Source organism: Budorcas taxicolor, chromosome 3 (assembly GCF_023091745.1).
Source record: "Budorcas taxicolor isolate Tak-1 chromosome 3, Takin1.1, whole genome shotgun sequence".
Taxonomy (NCBI): domain Eukaryota; kingdom Metazoa; phylum Chordata; class Mammalia; order Artiodactyla; family Bovidae; genus Budorcas; species Budorcas taxicolor.
The window spans coordinates 14,172,006-14,192,502 of NC_068912.1; the positions used below are offsets into that span (position 1 = coordinate 14,172,006).

Consider the following 20,497-nt stretch of genomic DNA (forward strand, 5'->3'; position numbering starts at 1 on the left):
GTTCTCTGCTTTCACAGTGGCTTTAACTCTCTGCCAGAATCTCATGCACTAAGCACTCTGCTATTTGAAATCCCATTGCCTGCAACTCTGCTAACTGGCATCTCACAGATCAAAAGTATAATAATTGAGGAGACACTGCAGTGACTTCTGAACCATTTAGAAAATACTTGATTATGTTCAGAATAGTTTAACATTGGCCTTTCAGCATATTCTGCATTTTTTCAGATGCAAACACAGTTGCACCAAACGCAGTTTATCAATAAATGACATCATAATATACTCTAATAAATCGAGACAATGTAGCAGGCTGGAATGAATAACAGATCAAAACCAACCAAATAAAGATTGGCAAGAATTAATGTAACTTAAAGTCTGGCATTTAGATTTTAAAACTCCTTAACAGGAGAGTCCTGGGTAACAGTTCCCAAAAGAAAGCCATGAATATTCTGGCCATCCTAATTCAGCAATGTGGTTTCCCAGGTGGCTTAGTGGTAAAGAATCCACCTGCCAATGTAGTAGATGCAGGGTCAATCCCTGGGTCAGGAAGATCCCTTGGAGGAGAAAATGGCAACCCACTCCAGTATTCTTGCCTGGATAATCCCATGGGTAGAGGAGCCTGGTGGGCTACAGTCCATGGGATCACAAAGGGTCAGACACAACTGAGTAAGCACACACACACCCCCCCAGCAGTGTACTGTGGCCTCTGAAAAAGTCAATCCTATCCCCCCCGCCAAAAAAAGGAGGGTGGAGAGCATCTGAATAAAGGTGGCAGAATAGTTTTACTCTCTATTTTGCTCAGGCCAGGTCTGTGAAGGACAGAGTCTAGTTATTGAAGCCGCATTTGCAGAGAAAAGGAACTAAGATGGGTTTTTTCCAGCAGTGGCTAATGGAGGCAGAATACCTGTCTTCAAATAACTGATGAACTGTCACACAGAAAGAACATTAAATTTAATCTTCATAGCCCCAGTGCCCAGAACTAGGAGTCATGGCTAGTCATGTCAATGGAACACATTTCAGCTCCATATAAGGAAGAACTTTCTATAATGAGGGTGATCTAAACATTGAATTTGGATGAATCAGGAGGTACAAAAGAGGACTTCTAGAGTATGGTAATTTCTGTTCTCTGCCTGGGTGGTAGGTACTTAAGGACTTTGTTTTATTATTGTTCTGCATCTGATACATGTATGCTTTCATATGCTCTTTTGAAGATGTAATATATTTTTAAAAATATTGAAAAAATACAGGTGTCTAGCAAAGCAGTGACCTCCTTATCATCATGAGGGTCCAAGAATAGGCTGGGAGCACTGAGAGAAAGGATGTGATAGATGACGCCTGACGCTCATTCCATCTCTAAGATTCTACACATCTAAATATATGTGCACAATTATTAAAGGAACACTGTAAAAAATATTCTTAAAGTGATTACCTGTTAATTAACTAGGTCTGAGGCCTCACTCCATTTTCACTACAACGATTGCTTGTGTTTGTTAGACTATGATCTCCAAGTCTATTACGTGATAATCATTTTATTGAGCATTATTTAATGATAATTAGATAGATACAGTCTTTGCCCACTTAAGATGACAAACGATGTGGACAGTCATAAAGAGAATATAGTGAGAGCCGGATATGAACAGTGAATAAATACAGGAGACAGCGAAAGGTTTATATGGCAAACAGGTCAAGGTTCAGCTTGGGGAACAAATACCCTAGGGTCTTAGAAGAAAACACCCTATATAAGTTAAGACCAAGAAATCTAGCCCTCTGCTCCAGGTAATTTCAGCAGGCTTTCTGAAAGAAGTGAACCTTCAGAAATAGATGGATTCTAGGGATTCCCTGGTGGTCCAGTGGTTAGGACTCCCCACTTTCATTGCTGGAGGGCATGGGTTCAATCCCTGGTCCCAGAACTAGGATCCCACAAGCCACGCGGCATGATTCTGGCAATCAAACATTTGGTTAGGGCAACCTTTCTCCTAGGCTGACAGGGGGCAAGAAAGTCAGAATAACTTAAGTGGCCATTTCCTCGTGTTAATCTTGTTCTCCTGATCTGTTCCTTCTTGCTGTCTCACTACCTTCTCCACAGTGCTGATCTGACATGAAGGAACCAAGACCTAGAAAAGGGAAATGAGAGGAAGGGGTATTTGTGGATTGTGATGGACGTGGAATCAGGGAGAGTCCTTGAGTCCCTAAGTCACTGCTAAGTAAACAGCCAGGCTCTCTACTCCTTCTGGCTGAGCTGTGACTTTGGGCAATGTTACTTCTGCTTTGGACTCACTTAACCTTTAATCTGGGGATCCCCACTCATATTACTGACATCAACTCCTCTAGCCTCACAACAACCTTGAGTTGATGGGAAAACTAAACCAAAACACAAAATCTTATGAGATACTTGAGTCCAATCTGGTAAAATGCAAATAATATTTAGTCAAATTTTATTCTCTTATAATCATTTCTCTTCACTTTATCGAAGAGGAAACTGAGTCACAATGAATGGGAATAAGTTAATTTCATATATACCCTTCAGTCTTTGACCTCATCAGTGTAAATAGTCTAAAGTGTTAGCCATGTCAGACTTTTTTGGGACCCCATGAACTACAGGCCACCAGGATCCTCTGTCCATGGTATTTTCCAGGCAATAATACTGGAGTGGGTTGCCATTCCCTTCTCCAGGGGATCTTCCTGACCCAGGGAGCAAATTCAGGTCTCCTGCACTGCAGGCAGATTCTTTACCATCTGAGCCACCAGGGAAGACTGTAAATAGTCTAATGTTACAGTATTTTTCTTTCTGGAATTTCCTGCCATGATCACTCTATAAACGGGGAAACCGAGGCACAGAGTGATTGAAATATACTGCTTCAATGTACTGTCTTCATAAGACAGTGCCTAGATGAGAAACTCAAGAACACTAATTCTCAAGGCAAAATTCTTTTTCCATTAGATTCCTACCCAAGTTTGAAACATTAAAGCCACTCAAAGTTTGTGAAATTAGGTGATAAGTGCTATAAAGTTTGAGTTCTTGATACCATGAACAGAGTAGGGTCTGGGGTGGCAACAAAAGTAATCAGGATCCTTGACTTTTATAAAGGGTTTCATAGTTGACAAGCACTCCACAGACACTGTTACACTCTGTCCTCATCAAGGACATCAATAGCATGCCGCTTTTACAGATGAGGAGGCTGAAACTCAGAGGCTAGTCAGAACACAGTTCATTAGGAAGGGGCAGAAATGAGATGGAAACTCGGGTCTTCTGAATCCAAGTTTACTGAAGACACACTTTGGGGAAAAGAGGCTACCTGGGTTTTACTGGGAGACTTGGTGGACTCTGAGGGAGGTAGGAAGAAGCTAGTCTTAGCAGCACATTCACAGAAAAGGAAATCACCATCATTAGGCATTTCAAATGATGACACAGAACTGCTCTGGACACTGTGGGGACCTATCAACTGCAACTCTAAACTCTGAGGGCCTGCAATCTAAGACAAACACACAAAGAACAAATATGTACATGACATACAGATGGTATCTAACCGTAGAGCTACTACAGTGATCTACAACAAGGATAGAGAGGACAGCCTGTGAGTGCATAAATACAAATGGGAACAATCAAGAAAAGTGAGCCAGGGAAGAAAGAAACACACACACCAATTCAGAAAGGGGTTTTTTTGGAAGGAAAAAAATTTTTTGAGTTCTTTTTTCCCTCTCTTTTAAGTTAAGAAGCAATGGATTAGCTGTGTTGCGGCCAGAGTAGAGTTGAGAGTGTGAGATTTAAAACAGAAATTTATCCTTAGGCCTATGGAACAATCATAAAGATGGGTGGGAAGAGAGGTGGAAGGCAGTGAGTGGACAAAGAGGGCCTTTGAGCAAGCGGAAGTTCAAGAGATATTTACCTGTCTTGACTCCCAGACTGTATCTAAGTGTTTCCACCCCCATGCTTTCAGAAAACTCAAGCTCTCCACACTTCAGGAACAAGAAATTCCAAGTTGTGAAACCTGTTTGCAGCGGATGAAGAAAGCAGCAGTGCCATGGTAGACGAGATAAGAACCTTGGATACGTGAAGGCAAGGTTCCAACATCAAGGCAAGAAGTCCCTATCTTGCCCCCAATCTCCATCTCCCCAGATTCTAACACCACAGGAGAGGTTTCCAGGGCAAAACTCACTTATCTGGATCCACAAATTGTGAGAGAGTTTCCAGTTTGCTTTAAACAAACCCAAATTCACCTGTTGAGTTTCAGGCCAGTGATGAGATTCTTAATGTAAAAACTCTTTTGACCTCTGCTGGCATATGAACATTTCTCAATATACCAAATCAGACTCCAGCCAGGTAGAGATACCTATTTGTCCCTGTTAATTTTTGTTTACTCAAGTCATCCTTTGGAGCCTTAATTAGCCGGAGAGGCTGCAGCAGGGCACCTGTAGGAGACTGGACCGTTGGCTTGTGCTCAGTCGCTCAGTTGTGTCTGACTTTTTGGGACCTCGTGGACTGCAGCCCACTAGGTGCCTCTGTCCATGGAATCCTCCAGGTAAGAATAGTAGAGTGGGTAGCCATTCCCTTCTCCAGTGGGATCTTCCTGACCCCAGGGTCGAATCTGGGTCTCCCGCACTGCAGGCAGATTCTTTACCATCTAAGCCACCGGAGAAGCCCAGGGGATTGGGCTACGAATATGCAGAGAGTCCTATAATCTGATGCTGGCTCCTTGTAGAACGCAAGATCTTTGGAGGTGAAGTGCTGGCTTATCCACAACAATTTGAGACATGAGTCAAAGGTTAGCAATTTCATACTTTCAGAGGAGGCTGCTCATCCTAGTTTCTGTGTTGACACAAATACTAAGATCTGTATGGGTGGTATGAGAATGTGAGGATTTTTATGATGGTTCTTATAACTATTTTCACCAACATTTGTTTCTCTGCCATATTTATAATGTGCCGTTTTGTTCTCTAACCACTCTACATGTATTAACACATTTAATACAACCACGTTGAGTAGACACTATAGGTATTATGTCCATAGAGAAGTTGAGTAACTTAACCAAGGTCACACAGCTAGTCAGTGAAGGCACTAGGACCTGACTACAATTTACATCATTTAGCTAAATCCCTTTTTTTCTTTCCCCATACTGCTCAGCTTGCAGGATCTCAGTTTGCCGACCAGGGAGAGAACCTGCGCCCTGGCAGTGAAAGCCTGAATCCTAACCACGAGGCAACCAGGGAACTTCCCAAATTCCAATACTTTGAAAAGAATGTTTAACCAAATACCTGACATCTACATATAAAGCATTGTTCTAGGTACAATGCAGAAGATACAAAGGCTATATAGACAGTTCCTGAACTTAAGGGACTCACTATATAGCTGAAAATACTGGTAAAATGTTACCAAGCCCAGGTTCGTAGTGCTCACAGCATGACAGGGCAATATATCAAGAGATGAGCTGTTGGGGCAAGGAAGAGCAACTTTTATTCAGAAAGCCAGGAGACAGAGAAGATGGTGGACTAGTTTCCCAGAGAACCTTCCCTGAGTTAGAATTCAAGCTTCTTTTATATTAAACAGGGATGGGGGTAAAGTCCTGATTCCAGGATGTGTTAACTTCTTCCTTCCTGCAGCCATGTCCAAGAGGGCCTAGTCAGGAGGTTTCCTATGTGCTAAAGAAACATGCTTCCGGTTAACACTTATTAGATGGGAGGCACAGTTCCCAGAGGTGGTCCACTATGTACAATTTAAGATTACATGCAGCATTTCTTGAGTGATTAACTTGAAGAAAAGCAATAGAATACAAGGTTAAAGCAATCTCTTCTTCCCTATTACAGTAATCTATATATGGCACTTAAATTATTTTTATTCACCTATATAGGATTTTCTCACTAGAAAGGACCTTGTATCACCAACGCCATTCTCTTTTCTTTTTAAACAGAAAAGGCAACTGTAGGCCCAGAAGGAACCAAGTTAATAGCTAATTTACAGTAACCAGAGAACAGCTAGTGGCAAACCCAAAACTGGAAGCCAACTTTTCTAACTAATAGTGATGTTTCATGTTCTTCTTAACTAATGGTGATGTTTCATGTTCTTTTTGGCATTCAGGACATAAACGTATAGTTAGAACAGCGGTACAAAACAAAGTTTACTCCTTTATCCAAATTGTCATTCAATTCCATTTCTCTTCTTCACTTCTGGCACATTCTTACTGATCATTTCAATTCACTTCAACTTTACTGATCCCCATTCCTCCCTTTTTTTTTTCCTTTTGGAGTAAAACTAGGCCTTGACATCACTCAAACATACGGGGCTGGGATGGAGCTAATGCTGAACTGTTTGAGGTCCTTTACTAAGGTCCATCTAGTCAAGGCTATGGTTTTTCCAGTGGTCATGTATGGATGTGAGAGCTGGACTGTGAAGAAAGCTGAGCACCGAAGAATTGATGCGTTTGAACTGTGGTGTTGGAGAAGACTCTTGAGAGCCCCTTGGACTGCAAGGAGATCCAACCAGTCCATTCTGAAGGAGATCAGCCCCGGGATTTCTTTGGAAGGAATGATGCTAAAGCTGAAACTCCAGTACTTTGGCCACCTCATGCAAAGAGTTGACTCATTGTAAAAGACTGATGCTGGGAGGGATTGGGGGCAGGAGGAGAAGGGGACGACAGAGGATGAGATGGCTGGATGGCATCACTGACTCGATGGACGTGAGTCTGAGTGAACTCCGGGAGTTGGTGATGGACAGGGAGGCCTGGCGTGCTGCGATTCATGGGGTCGCGAAGAGTCGGACACGACTGAGCGACTGAACTGAACTGAACTGAACTATTAAAGAACCTTAAACGAAGAACAAAAAGTGCTTTGGACAAGATGCTAGTCATTGCTTGCGCAGGAACAAAAGAAAAAAAGAAAGGGGAGATGTATTTGAATGACTTAGGGAGACGTGCAAGTTGTTTAGAAGAGGACAAATTAAGACTAAAAGCAGAGGGACAGGGATCAGCGAAAAAACATCACAATCCCCTTAGGGGTGGGCGGAGGGAGTAAAAATGCCGAAGCAAGGCGATTCACAGAAAGCTTCACGGAGTCTTTTCAAAGTATCTGAAAAGGCTCTTTCTTAAGAGGGTAAAGAACGCCCTCTGAGGTCCGCGGGGGTCTCTTCCCATTGTGAAGCCTCTCCTCTCTGGGAGGTCGCAGGCCCCTTTTAAGGAGAAACGGAGGACCCCACCCTCTCAGTGGTCTGGGGTAAGCTTTCTGTCGGAGCCGGGTCCCTTCCAGTGAGAACTGCGAGGTGCCCTCCGGCGACAGGTGAGACCCCAAAAGCACAGCCTCGTCCACACCCGACCGGCGGGAAAGCCCGCCACATCCCCCGCTAGTCCCGCCGACCACAGGCCGGCCGCCCGGCCACCGGCCGCGAGCGTGCGTAACGTGCCCCCGCAGCGTGACGCACGGGCCGCGCCGGGGAAGCTGCGCGGGCAGCGCGGCGGGAGGAGCGCGCGGCGGGGGCGGGGTGCGGGCGGAAGCCAGCGTCTGCGGAAAGGAGAAAGGAAAGGGAGACGCGGCTGGGTGCGGCGGGGCGCGGCTGGGAGACCGGCGGGAGGGCGCCGCCTCCTCCCCCGCCCTCTCCGCTGAGGATGGAAGTGACGAAAGCAGCCGAGGAGGTCACTTCCTGCTGGGGTGGATGAGGAGGAGCCGGAGACGCCGCGGAGGAGACCGGACCGAAGACCGACCGTGCCGGGGAGAGGTGAGTCCCGGCCTCGCCGCCGACCCGTCCGGGCCGACCCCCAAGCTTCGGCGGTGACGGCGTCCCTGCGGCCGGGGCAGCGGGAAGAGCCACGTACTAACCCTGCTGGGCCTCCCCCTGCACGGGGGCGGGGGAGGGAGGGGGCCCCCGTGGCTTAGGGGCGACGGGGACCCGGGCAGCGTCCTCGCGGTGGCTCCGCGGAGCCCCGAGACCACGGGGAGAGGAAGGCCCGGTCGGGAGGCAGGTAGATAGGAGGCTCCGGGGGCTGTGGAAGCCGGGACGCGCGCGGTACCGGGCTCTGCAAGCCTCACTTTATGGGGAATGGTCGCAATCCGAGGGAAGGCAAGGGGCCTGCCGGGCTGTGCAGAGTTAAGATGAGTGACCCTGCTTCGACAGTGTGTCCTCGGAGTGAATTCGCGAAAGGCATGAAGAGGCGCCTCCGGACTCCTGGGAGGAAGGCCTTTATAGGTGAAAGCGGAGAGTTGGGATGTCAGGAGAGAGCTTCCTGGGCACGTCATTGTTGCGACGGGGTTTGAACCCCAGAGTCGTCGTGAGTGAAGGCATTCCCGTGTCAGGATAAAGACCCCCTCACCCCGACAGAGCAGCCTCGTTGTTAACGTTCAAGGCAGCTTCCTGGAGTCGTGGGGAAATTAGTGTTTTTCCTCCCTCATTGTCACGGAGATGGAAGCAGCCAGGAGAGGAAACTCCTGCCTCAGCTCTGGGGCCTTGTTATTGTGTATCTTGTGTATGTAACTGTGTGTTTCTGTTTGTTTTTCTCCTTCCTTTGGGGCATTTATCCATCCTCATTCCTTGGTAATTTCTTAGACCGAAACTTGCTGGTTAGTCTTCTAAATGTGTATGGTGAGGGGGGAAAAAAAAATTTCAAAGGATCTAGAGGAATCCTAGGTTAGATGAAATTTCAAGATTAGGAATTTGTATCCACCCCGCCCTAGGGTCACCAAGGCACCTACATTCCCTCTAGACTCCTGCTAATGTTGGTGCTGAGGGCCTGTCATTCACCCTGGGGAACTGCCTGAGTAAGGATAAATCTGCCTTCTGCTTGCATCTCTCTCTGGCCGTTTTACTCTTCCCTGCTTGCTGCTAGGAGCAGGAAATTTATTAAGGAACTGTAAATCTGGATAGAATGAATTCAAATCACAGCCAGACTCCCTCCACTTGTTGAACAGAAGGTTCCCAAAAATGCTTGCTTCTTTTTTCCTTTCTATTAAAGGGAGAAAATGTAAATTTTTTCCTCAGAGAAAAATGGGAGGAGTGTGAGTTTTCGTGTATAGAGTAACTGTACATATGGTGTGTTTACTTCCTGTATCCCAGGGTGTTTTTCAAGGAGGAAGGGGCAGTTTCTGCTTGGGAGGAGTTTTCCTTTTCCCATCTCACATAATTTAGGAAAGTAAATCAAAATCAGATGTTCATTTTTGAGTGGCAATCAGATGGATTTGGGTTTTGTTTTTTTTTTTTTACTCTTTAAACTGGTACATCTGGGTGAACTCAGGCTTGTGTATCTTGGCATCTGGGCCTGTCTAGTAATAGAAGACAAACTGTTTGACTTGTTCTGGCTGCCTTTTTGGACTCATTTCACCATACCCTTCCTTTTTTCACGTTTGAAAGATTGGTCAGGAGGGAGAAAGTAAATATTAAAAACAGTGTTTACTATTTGTGGTTTAAAGTCAGGTAAGAGATAAATTATAGTCTTTGAAGTTGATGACCTGAGAATCATCATTTCACGACTTGAGGATTAGCACTCTGGAAGTGACATGTTTGGAAGAGGGTTACATAAGGAGGGAAAGATGAGGAAATGGAAGTTTGGGGAAAGGCTGTGGCAGAAAACCCTGGGAGGATAATAAACACAGAACACCTTGAATTAACTGACGTGGTTTGTGTCTCTCAGCAGGAGGGTGAAAATGAAAGCGGGCTGCAGCGTCGTGGAAAAGCCAGAAGGAGGTGGAGGTGAGCAGGAGTTAATCAGTCATTCTCTGATGCACCTGGAATGTCCCTCAGCGGTTCCTTTTCTCTTCACTTGGGCTTGGTTCACAAATGCCAGACTGTGACTGACCGCCTCTTGACAGGGTAGATACTGCTAGGACAGTTGTATGCTTTTTCCTATGGATGAATGTTAACAAATGTGGTCACCACACCCTCATTTCCAAGCTTTCGCGTCTCTTTCCTCTTAGAGAAACAATTCCAACCTTGGGGAAAAGGTGCTGTTTTCTAAAACTTTGTCTTTCCTGTGTGTTCCCTTTGAAACTTTCATGTCCTCACAGGAAGTAGGCATGAGATTTAGTAAAGTCTGAGAGGGGAAAAGATTAGGACACCTGGCTGCTGCTACCCAACTCTTATCAGATTTAATGACTGCCACAAGGAAAGGTAACTTTGGTCTGCCTTCCTCTGTACTGTTGTGATTAGCCCCAGTTGACTGAAAGGGTGTTGGTGGCATGTTTGCACAGCACTCTAGTTTCTGAGCATCGGAATGTGAAGCTGGGGATGCTGGTATGTATGTTCCTAGCTCCTGACTGCCTTGATCTTGCCCTTTTCATATTAAAGGGTATCAGTTCCCCGACTGGGCCTATAAAACAGAGTCGTCCCCGGGCTCCCGGCAGATCCAGCTGTGGCACTTCATCCTGGAGCTGCTGCAGAAGGAGGAGTTCCGCCATGTCATCGCCTGGCAGCAGGGAGAGTACGGGGAATTCGTCATCAAGGATCCGGACGAGGTGGCCCGCCTCTGGGGCCGCAGGAAGTGCAAACCACAGATGAACTATGACAAGCTGAGCCGGGCTTTGAGGTAGGGAAAAGAATTCCCAAATCCATTGTGCTAACAGATTGGAAAGAGGCTTAAGTAGTTTGGTAGATGTTGGATAAAAAGGTATCAGGTGATGAGAGACGACACTAGTGAATAACGTGTAGCTTTATACCGGGAGTAGAAGAGCTGTTAAATCTGGGTGGCACAGGCACAGGAGGAGAAAGGCATGTCTTTGGTTGTATGTAGGAGGGAATCCCAACGTGGCTGGCACTGGGTCCTGACAGACAATTCTGCTCTGTAGGGGGCGAGAATGTGTGGTGAAACCTGGATTGGAGCTAATTTGTAATCCAAAAGATTAGTTTAGACTTTCCTGTTGGGGAATGTCTCTTCTTTAGGCTCTCCTGAAAGAAACTCGAAAGAGAGTGAAGCAGGCATGCAAGAGGACGGCTCAGTGCATGGCCGGGCCCTCGCTGTTGAGCCAGTGAGCTCAGTGGGCTGTTGGTCCTTAGGTTGCGCCAGCTCGTCTAAAGATTGGTCACTCTAAGCTTTCTCAGGTTCTCTTTTCCCCTTGTCAGTCTTTATATTTCATAACCCTTTACCCCTCCAGGGGTGTTTATAATCTATGCCACTGAATATATTCAAGGTTCTAGGTACATTGAAATTCCCCTGACTTCCTTCATTGTGTGACCCCGAATGTAAAATCTGAGCAGCAACATTGCTGGAGCCTCTCACTTCTTTTGAAAGTGAAGTAGGCCAAGCTGACTGCTGTTTTCCAGCTCAGAATGTACCATTATTTGACCTGCCACCATAAAACAGTTCTACATTCCTTTGTCTATGCCTTGAGCTTAGGCCTCCAGACTAACCACATCAGGTCTCCCAAGAGATTTGCCTGCCCCCACCTGGGGAAGGCAGAAAAGAGAAACGAAGCAGTGACGTATAGTGGAACAGGAAGGAAATGGACTAAAGAATTGAAACCGTAGAGAGATAGAGAAGAAAAGTGGTTGGGGCTCGAATAGGTGTACAGGATCTCAAAGAGAGACTGTCTTTGTAAAGGACTAGAATCTTGTTGAAAATTGAATCTGAAAAGTAAGCTCTTAGGTCTCCCAGCTCTAACCTGAGGGCAAAGCTGCAAAAGAATGATATAGTGAGAAAGTTCGCAAGTAAATACTCAGAGCAGGAGCTGTTGATTGTCGTGGTTACCTAAGTGTATCCAAAACGGTCAGTAGCCAGAAGACGACTTGACATGCATTCTTGTTTTTACAGATACTATTACAACAAGAGGATCCTTCATAAAACAAAAGGGAAAAGGTTTACCTATAAATTTAACTTCAACAAACTGGTGATGCCCAACTACCCATTCATCAACATTCGGTCAAGTGGTAAGATGCAAACTCTCTTGGTGGGGAGTAAATTCTGAGTTAAAAAAGAATTTTAAAAACCCAGGTCTTCAGATTTGTCATGCTTAAGGGGTATTTAGAAACACCACAGTAATATGATCCCCTGGATTCCCTCTGCCAGCTATTCTCATTATTCTCACAGGAAGTGATAGACTGCAGCACTGAGATAGATTTGGTTAATTTGGGTCTGTTTTCTGCATATTATCTGCCATCTCCTAGATATTATTACATTGTCTTCTTTAGGAATATTATTCCATAGGTTTGTGTTGATCCTTAAGTTCAGGATTCAGAATTTCAACACCCAGCCCAGTGGTTCTTTCACAGACAAGAACTAGTTTCTAAAACACTTCCGATTTTCTATGAAACAACCAAGCTCAACCTTATCAAGTGAATCTCATCAAAACCACAGCATCCTTGATCACAGGAGGGGAGGTTCAGATGTTTGCAGTGAAAAGCAGTGCCTTTGATCTGCACCAACAACTCCTCGGAGAATAGGACTCTGGGGTTACTTGACCTTCTCTCCTCTGAAGTGTTGCAAGGCTTCGCCTCCAGGCTCTCCACAGGATAGCTTTCCATTACAGCTTTTCACGGAGGTTTTGGGTCTGCTTCTCAGCGAAGGAGAAGGCAGTTTCTGATAAGGATGTTTGTTTGTTTCAAGATCCAAATCAGGCCCCTGCCTAAGAAAATAGATTGTATTTTACTAATTTCTGAGGAGTCCATCAGTGCTCTGTCTTTATGGAACTGTATAAGGCAAAGAAATCTGCTTATGACTCTGTAGTATTACAACTTCTCAGAGAAAAGTTGGAAGAAACCTGAAAATTTAGAGCAGGGGTGTGGCTGAGAGAATATGCTGAGATCCTTGGCAGATATGTAATTACTACACACAACAAGTTAGGGCAGTTTTAGCTTCATGCTGCTATCATTACAGTTCCATCTCCCCTGTAACCACCCTCCTGTCCCTGGGGCATGCATTTAAAAAAAAAAAAACTATTGGAATGCATCTCTCTAATTACAACCTGTTTTCTTTCCTTGTGCCTGAGGGAGAGGTGTTAGGAAATCAAACCTGTTCTAACCACTGGCATCTTGTTTCCTCTATTTTTCACTCTTGCCCCCTCCCTGTGTACCTAGAGGAATTTTGACTCTAGGAGTCAGTTCTTTGCATCAGGTGGCCAAAGTACTGAAGTTTAAGCTTCAGCTTCAGTCCTTCCAATGAATATTCAGAACTGATTTCCTTTAGGATTGACTGTTTGGACCTCCTTGCAGTCCAAGAGACTCTCAAGAGTCTTCTCCAATATCACAGTTCAAAAGCATCAATTGTTAGGGGCTCAGCATTCTTTATAGTTCAACTCTCACGTCCATACATACTGGAAAAACCATAGCTTTGACTAGACGGACCTTTGTTGGCAAAGTAATGTCTCTGCTTTTTAATATGCTATCTAGGTTGGTCATAACTTTTCTTCCAAGGAGCAAGCGTCTTTTACTTTCATGGCTGCAGTCACCATCTGCAGTGATTTTGGAGCCCAGGAAGATAAAGTCTCTCACCGTTGCCATTGTTTCCCCATCTGTTTGCCATGAAGTGATGGGACTGGATGCCGTGATCTTAGTTTTCTGAATGTTGAGTTTAAGCCAACTTTTTCACTCTTGTCTTTCACTTTCATCAAGAGGCTCTTTAGTTCTTTACTTTCTGCCATAAGTGTGGTGTCATCTGCATATCTGAAGTTATTGATATTTCTCCCGGCGGTCTTGATTCTAGCTTGTGCTTCTTCCAGCCCGGCATTTCGCATGATGTACTCTGCATATAAGTTAAATAAGCAGGATGACAATATACAGCCTTGAGGTACTCCTTTCCCAGTTTGGAACCAGTCTGTTGTTCCATGTCCAGTTCTAACTGTTACTTCTTGACCTGCGTACAGATTTCTCAGGAGGCAGGTCAGGTGGTCTGGTATGCCCATCTCTTTCAGAATTTCACTGTTTGTTGTGATCCACACAGTCAAAGACTTTGGCCTAGTCAATAAAGTAGAAGTAGATGTTTTCCTGGAACTCTATTGCTTTTCTGATGATCCAGCAGATGTTGACAATTTGATCTCTGGTTCCTCTGCCTTTTCTAAAACCAGCTTGAACATCTAGAAGTTCACGGTTCACGTATTGTTGAAGCCTGGCTTGAAGAATTTTGAGCATTACTTTGCTAGCATGTGAGATGAGTGCAATTGTGTGGTAGTTGAGCATTCTTTGGCATTGCCTTTCTTTGGGATTGAATGAAAACTGACCTTTTCCAGTCCTGTGGCCACTGCTGAGTTTTCCAAATATGCTAGCATATTGAGTGCAGCACTTTCACAGCATCGTCTTTCAGGATTTGAAATAGCTCAACTGGAATTCCATCACCTCCACTATCTTTGTTCATAGTGATGCATCCTAAGGCCCACTTGACTTCACATTTGCATTTTTTTCTATTGAAAACCCACAAATCCGGCCACTTGGATAACCTGAATGGGGACCAATATGCTTTTCCAGGAAAAGGAAGTCTGGACTGTCACTCTGTGAAGACTCTGGCCTAGCAGCCACACAGTAGTGGCCTAGAACTGCCTGTTGGGCTAGAAGGCAGCTGAATCAACATTGATTCTTAACCAGGCTCAAGATCCTGGTCAGAAAATCATGGGGAAAGCAAAAAGTCCGTTTCTTTTAAGGATACGACTAGTTTTTTACATCCTGGATGCAGATAACCCCAAAGAACTAGAGTCAGTAGTTCATGGAGAACTTTTACCCAAATCGACCAAACATTTCAGGTTAACTTCTAATGATGACAAAGAAATGTAACGTTTATTGAACATCTGCTTCACAGAGGTACTTTCGCCCAGTGTTTTTGTGAGTTAACTCATGCCGCTCTCCCAGCTTAGTAAAGTATATGTCTTAGTATCCCCAGTTTAAAATGATAGCATCGAGGATGACAGCAGAGCCAAAGATTGATCATGGTGGCTTGAATACAGTGACCTGTTGGACAGTTTCTCAGGAAACGATTCTTGAGCCATTGAGCTATTGAAATCTGGCTCATATTTAATAGAGCATACGTTCCTTCCCTGGATTTGGGATTCATTCATTTGTTCAACAGATAATGTGTTAAGACTTAAAAACAAAAAAAAAGATTGTGGGGGAGTTATTTCCCTCAAGGAACTGAAAATTTAGCAAGAGAGATAAGATATCGATGTGGAATGTGATAAATGCTTTGAGAAGCAGAGCTGTGTGGATTTAGATCCTGGAGGCTAGAGTGATCTTGTCTAGATGGTGGGCTGATACAGTTGGGCTATAAGTCTTTTAATATTTACATCAAAATGTATTTTTAATGGACTTATAAGAAACATTGGAAAGATGCAGGAGATACGTAGTAAAAACGCTTACTTGTCAGAGTTTGGGGGCAGGGCAAACCAGTTCAAGGATGAACTTGAGACCTCTCTACCCCACCCCAGTTTTTTTTATATTTATCCTTATTTTAGGAAACTTTCAAGCTACAAAAAACATTGAGGGGGAGAAAATAAAACTGTGAACATCCATATATCCTCTACCTACAATCACTAACGGGTAACATTTGCTTTATCTGTATATGTAACTTTTTCAAGATTAAGTTACAGATGTGACACTTTATCCCTGTGTGCTTCAGTAAGTCCTCCCATGCACAAGGACATTCTCCTCCTCATCACAGTAACATCACCATACTCAGGAGATTTTAACATTGCTCCAATATTGTTATCTAATGTATGGTCCATATGCCTTTTAAAAGTTTTAGCTTTTTAAACCATGATTATTTTCTAATAAAAAATCATGTATTTCAACAAATATATGGAATTTGCTATATGCTGGTACTAGTTTAAGGACTTCACAAATATTAATTCTTGTAGTTCTCATAGCATGAGGATTAGTCCTGTTATTATCTGTTTTACAGGTAAGGAAACTGAGACTTGGAAAGGTAAGTAAGTTACCTAGAATAACATTGCTATTAAGTGGTAGTGCCAGGGTTTGAACCCTATCAAGGGCCTTATTCCCATTTTGCCAAAGGGGTTCAAAACCCATTGGTTATTTGTACCAGGCTACAAAGTAGAAGGTGCTAGAACTAAGATTCAAACCCACATTTTCCAGCCCTACTGAAGTAGGACTGCTGCAGCTAGTTAAAGTGAAAGTGAAGTCGCTCAGTCGTGTGCAACTCTTTGCGACCCTGTGGACTGTAGCCCACCAGGCTCCTCTGTCCGTGGGATTCTCCAGGCGAGAGTACTGGAGTGGGTTGCCATTTCTTTCTCCAGCAGCTAGTTAAAGGGATCCAAAATGCTACCTCGAGATTGCCTTCCTTCACTCCCTCTAAACCCACTTGGAAAATGCCCTGTATTCTGTCTCCATTTTTGCAAATTGACAATGTATCTTTAGCCCGTGTAGAGACTGAGGTATCTATCTTCCAGTTTGAAAAAAGCAAAACAAATGACTGAATTGTTCAGGAGACGGGACCTTCTTTATCACCTCCGCTTCTCTCCATGTTATACTTATTCAGTCCACCAGCACACAGAAAAGTGTTTTGAAGGGGGGGTGTTTTGGTTTTTTTCTTTTGCTTTTGAATAGATGTGCCATTAATGCAAAATCAAGATCCAAGAGAATAAAAGAAAAGTAGAATCATAGCCACCATAATAGGCTGGTAGCAGAAATATTTTTTAGAGCCCACCCCCACCCCACCCCACCCCCGAGTCTGCTCAAATTATATACAGGTCAATCCATCTGTTTTTCCTGATCACACAATTAAAATCAGTGGTTTTAGAAAAAAAACCTATGGAACAGTTTTCTGCAGAACATCAGTTTGGGAGATGCTGCTCTGGCACAGTGTTCTTCAGACGTGTGCCGAGAAAGCTACACAGTCTTGGACTTGCCACCTGACCCCAGGGTCCTATCTGAAAACGACTCAGTTGTAACAAGAACAGGAGAACACAGCTGATTGCTGGCAGTTCCTCCCCACATCATATCTTGTGCACCTTTTTGTTTCTTCTCCTGTGTCACCACCCTTGCACTTATTTGGGTTTTTCTTGCTTTTTCTTCTCTTTTATCCTTCCCTCAAGGTAAAAATAGCCCTTCTGACATCATCAGTGATAGAAGACACTGATACCTCCCAGGAGCCCATAGGGCCCCTCAGGCCTCAGACGTCTTAGGCTCTGATTATCAGAAGGACTTTTGAGGGCAGTAGAGAACTTGTGAGCCTCTGAAGTTGACTTGTGTAGTGCAGTGTTGGTTTCTGCTTAGAGCTTCAGATCTCAGTCCACAAATTTGGGAGACAGGTGGTAGGTATTGGACTTTGTTCCAGCCTCCTCAGTGGTTGAAAGGCATGGAAAGCAGGATGGGAATGGAGATTGTGATACAGAATTTGTATAATAGAACATAGATTTGGAGAGATTGAAAAATATTAGACTCTCTATACAGAAGTGGTTGTATGTCAGAAATGATAAAAGGTACACCATGAGAACCTGCGTTAACAAACATGGCCCTTTCTTGTGTTTTTATTCTTAAAATGTGGTCTTGCTCGTGTTCATATTTGTGAGGTACAGGGTGTTCAAGCTTTTAATGCATTGTTTACATACATACCATCCCCAGTTTTGTCTGTTGGTTTTGGTTTGTTTGCTTATAGACGTGGCACAAATAACGAAAACAAGGAAAGACCGTTTGCAAACCTGAGACCTGAAGCAGGTGTTGCATACTGTATATACACACTGTTACACTCATCCATTCAGCTGATAGTTATTAAGAGCCTACTAATTATTCAGCTCTGAGCTGCTGGAACTCTACTGGCAAATGAGAAATCCCTGCCTTCATGGGGTTTAGAAAACAGGTAAACAAGTAAATGACATTTTAGACAGTAATGAGTACAGGAAAACAGCGGGTAAGAGGCTAGAGAAAGGTGGCAACTAAATTGGATGAAGGAAGCGGAAAAGACAAGCAGGTGAGATTCAGTCCAGCTGGAATGTTTGTTTCCCGTTGCTCTTCAACATTTTGTACTTACTTAGCGACAGTCAAATTGCCAGTCATGCATGACTAGACCTCTAAAGTGGCCTTTTGTCTTTCCCGCCCTCACAGGTGTGGTTCCCCAGAGTGCACCACCAGTGCCAACAGGCTCTTCCCGCTTCCACTTCTCACCACTGGACACCCATTCTCCAACTAGTGATGTGCAGCCAGGGCGGTTCTCTGCTAGCTCCCTAACTGCTTCTGGCCAGGAGTCAAGTAATAGCACTGATAGAAAGGTGGAGCTTTCAGAGCTGGAGGATGGCCCAGCCGCTGACTGGCGCCGGGGTGTGGATCTCATGTCCTCCCGAAGTGCCGTGGGTGGAGGGATTGGCCACCAGAAGCGCAAGCCTGACATCATGCTTCCTTTGTTCTCCAGGCCAGGGATGTACCCTGACCCCCATAGTCCCTTCGCCGTCTCTCCGATCCCAGGCCGTGGAGGCGTCCTTAACGTCCCCATTTCACCAGCCCTCTCCCTGACTCCTACCATCTTCTCCTATAGCCCCTCACCAGGCCTGAGCCCCTTCACCAGCAGCAGTTGCTTCTCCTTCAACCCTGAAGAAATGAAACACTACCTTCATTCTCAAGCCTGTTCTGTGTTCAACTACCATCTGAGTCCACGGACATTCCCTCGGTACCCAGGGCTCATGGTGCCACCGCTGCAGTGCCAGGCGCACCCCGAGGAGCCATCCCAGTTTTCCATCAAGCTGCAGCCCCCACCCGTCGGGCGGAAGAACCGGGAGAGGGTGGAGAGCAGCGAGGAGGCAGCCCCTCTCCCTGCTCCCACACTGACTCCTGTCCCACCGAGGATTAAGGTGGAGCCAGCCTTGGAAAAGGCTCCTGAGAGCCTCAGACAGTCAGCACGGGAGGAGGAGGAGCGCTCCCAAGAAGAGGGCAGTGTGCCAGGCAGGACCACGGAGGAGGAAAAAAGCACCATCTTTGCCCGCCCGGCTGCACCGCCTGTGTGGCCTTCTGTACCCATTAGCACCCCAAGTGAAGAACCCCTGGAGATGTCTGAAGACAGTGAGGACAGGCCTGGCAAAGAGCCCGGGGCACCTGAGAAGAAAGAAGATGCCCTGATGCCCCCCAAGCTTCGGTTGAAGCGGCGCTGGAATGATGACCCTGAAGCCCTGAGTAAGAATGGCAAGTTTCTCTGGAACGGGTCTGGACCCCGGGGCTTGGCAACAGCCGCTGCTGATGCTTAGAACTGGAAGAGGATTGGGAGCTGTTTATACTATAATCAAACACACACATGTATTTATGTAGCAAGATTTCAGGGTGGGGGGTGGGGAGGGAATTAGACTGGTTTGATCATTCTAGGGGTGTAGACTTGTATTTTTCTTTGGGGATAGGATGGGGTGTCTTCTGTTGTAAATTAGGTGGGATGTGAACACACTTTTTCCTGGTGAGTAGGACGGAATTGGTATTGAACTGAAAAGAGAAAGAGCCTCTGTTTCCTATTGAGGCTTACACTTTGACAGACTCCCAGAGGGCCAAGAAAACTGTTTGGTCCCATAATAGTTCAGGTTCCAGACTTATTTCTTTTCTATTGTATTTATATATGGAAAGCCATTAATGAATTTATTTTGCTCTGAGAGAGACACATAAAGGGAAAGGGGCATGGTTGGGAGGTTGAGCAGTGAGAGACCATTAATACTAAGTATTTTGCCTGAAATGTTTCTTTATAATTATTTCAGGGGAGGAATAAGATAATCTGTCTTACTGGGGCAGGGGGATGTTCACGTGTTGCTCTCTTTCTTTCTCCCTTTGTTGTTGTTTGGCTTTTTTTTTTTTTTTTTTTTAATATAGAATGTTTTCAGGAAACATGCAATGTACTGCCAGTTAGAGCGGGGCTGGGAAGGCTCAGGCACCAAGCCTCAGCTACAGTGGTTGAGACAGGAAGCCCTGCCGTGAATTTCTTGGACATTTCACCTACTTCATCTATTAAGAAGCCATGAGGAGTTGTAAACTCTTGTTCAGGGAAGAAAGAAGAGGACAGAAGGAAGTAACCTGATGCCTTTAAAAACAAAAACACAAAAATTACCTTTTTTTTTTTTCCCACCGCGGGTTTGGGGAGCCAAACCAGTGTGTGACTGAGCGAGTCGACTGAGACGCAAGTGGAAGACGTCTCTCTTGTGTCTGCTGCTCTTAACGTTGTCTCCAGTCAAAGCCTTAACAATGAGCACACTTCAGCATGATACGGGTCTGTCAGCGTAAACCTGTAAAAGGGCACGGACAACTTCTCAGATAATCCAGAGGTGTCGGAAAATGGTAGACTTCAAGCTGGTGTTTAACCATGCCCACCTGATGTTATTGCGATGGGTAGCAGAAAGGCAGGATTGTGGGCTTTAAGGGCAAGTTATACTTGGAAATGCAGAAGGTAGCTGGGGGTACACGTGGATGTGTATGAGGCTGACGGGAGAGGTGGACAGGAAGCACAGACGGCAGACAGCTGCCACGAGGGCTGGTGGGAGTGAACAGCGGGTGTCTGTCCTGATGTGGTGGTGCCATTCTTGCCATACCCATTCCCCGAGATCATACTAATTCTTAAGATCAGTTGACTGTCTGTGAAACTCCAGGGATTGTTTCTTCATGGGGAGTTCTGTTCCTTCAGCTTCAAAGGAA

General features: G+C 45.1%; 1 protein-coding gene across 2 annotated transcripts; it reads left to right on the forward strand.

The window, feature by feature from the left end:
* The first annotated feature begins 7,641 nt into the window (after positions 1-7,641).
* On the forward strand, positions 7,642-19,129 carry ETV3 (ETS variant transcription factor 3). Of its 2 annotated transcripts, none has more exons than XM_052637539.1 (5): positions 7,642-7,699; positions 9,606-9,664; positions 10,259-10,496; positions 11,718-11,833; positions 17,948-19,129. In XM_052637539.1, exons 2-5 carry the CDS (start codon positions 9,619-9,621, stop codon positions 19,075-19,077), a joined length of 1,530 nt encoding a protein of 509 aa, XP_052493499.1. In that variant the 5' UTR covers positions 7,642-7,699; positions 9,606-9,618; the 3' UTR covers positions 19,078-19,129. The 2 variants fall into 2 exon arrangements, with proteins under 2 accessions (XP_052493499.1, XP_052493500.1); XM_052637540.1 differs by having other exon boundaries at positions 7,656-7,699; positions 9,609-9,664.
* The last annotated feature ends 1,368 nt before the right edge of the window (positions 19,130-20,497 follow it).

What these genes read in the sequence shown, in the direction of transcription:
- ETV3 (XM_052637539.1), top strand. Translation starts at nt 9,619, where the DNA reads ATGAAAGCGGGCTGCAGCGTCGTGGAAAAGCCAGAAGGAGGTGGAG. An exon ending in AAAGCCAGAAGGAGGTGGAG is followed by an intron (nt 9,665 to 10,258) that starts GTGAGCAGGAGT and finishes TTCATATTAAAG; the next exon opens with GGTATCAGTTCCCCGACTGG. An exon ending in AAGCTGAGCCGGGCTTTGAG is followed by an intron (nt 10,497 to 11,717) that starts GTAGGGAAAAGA and finishes TTGTTTTTACAG; the next exon opens with ATACTATTACAACAAGAGGA.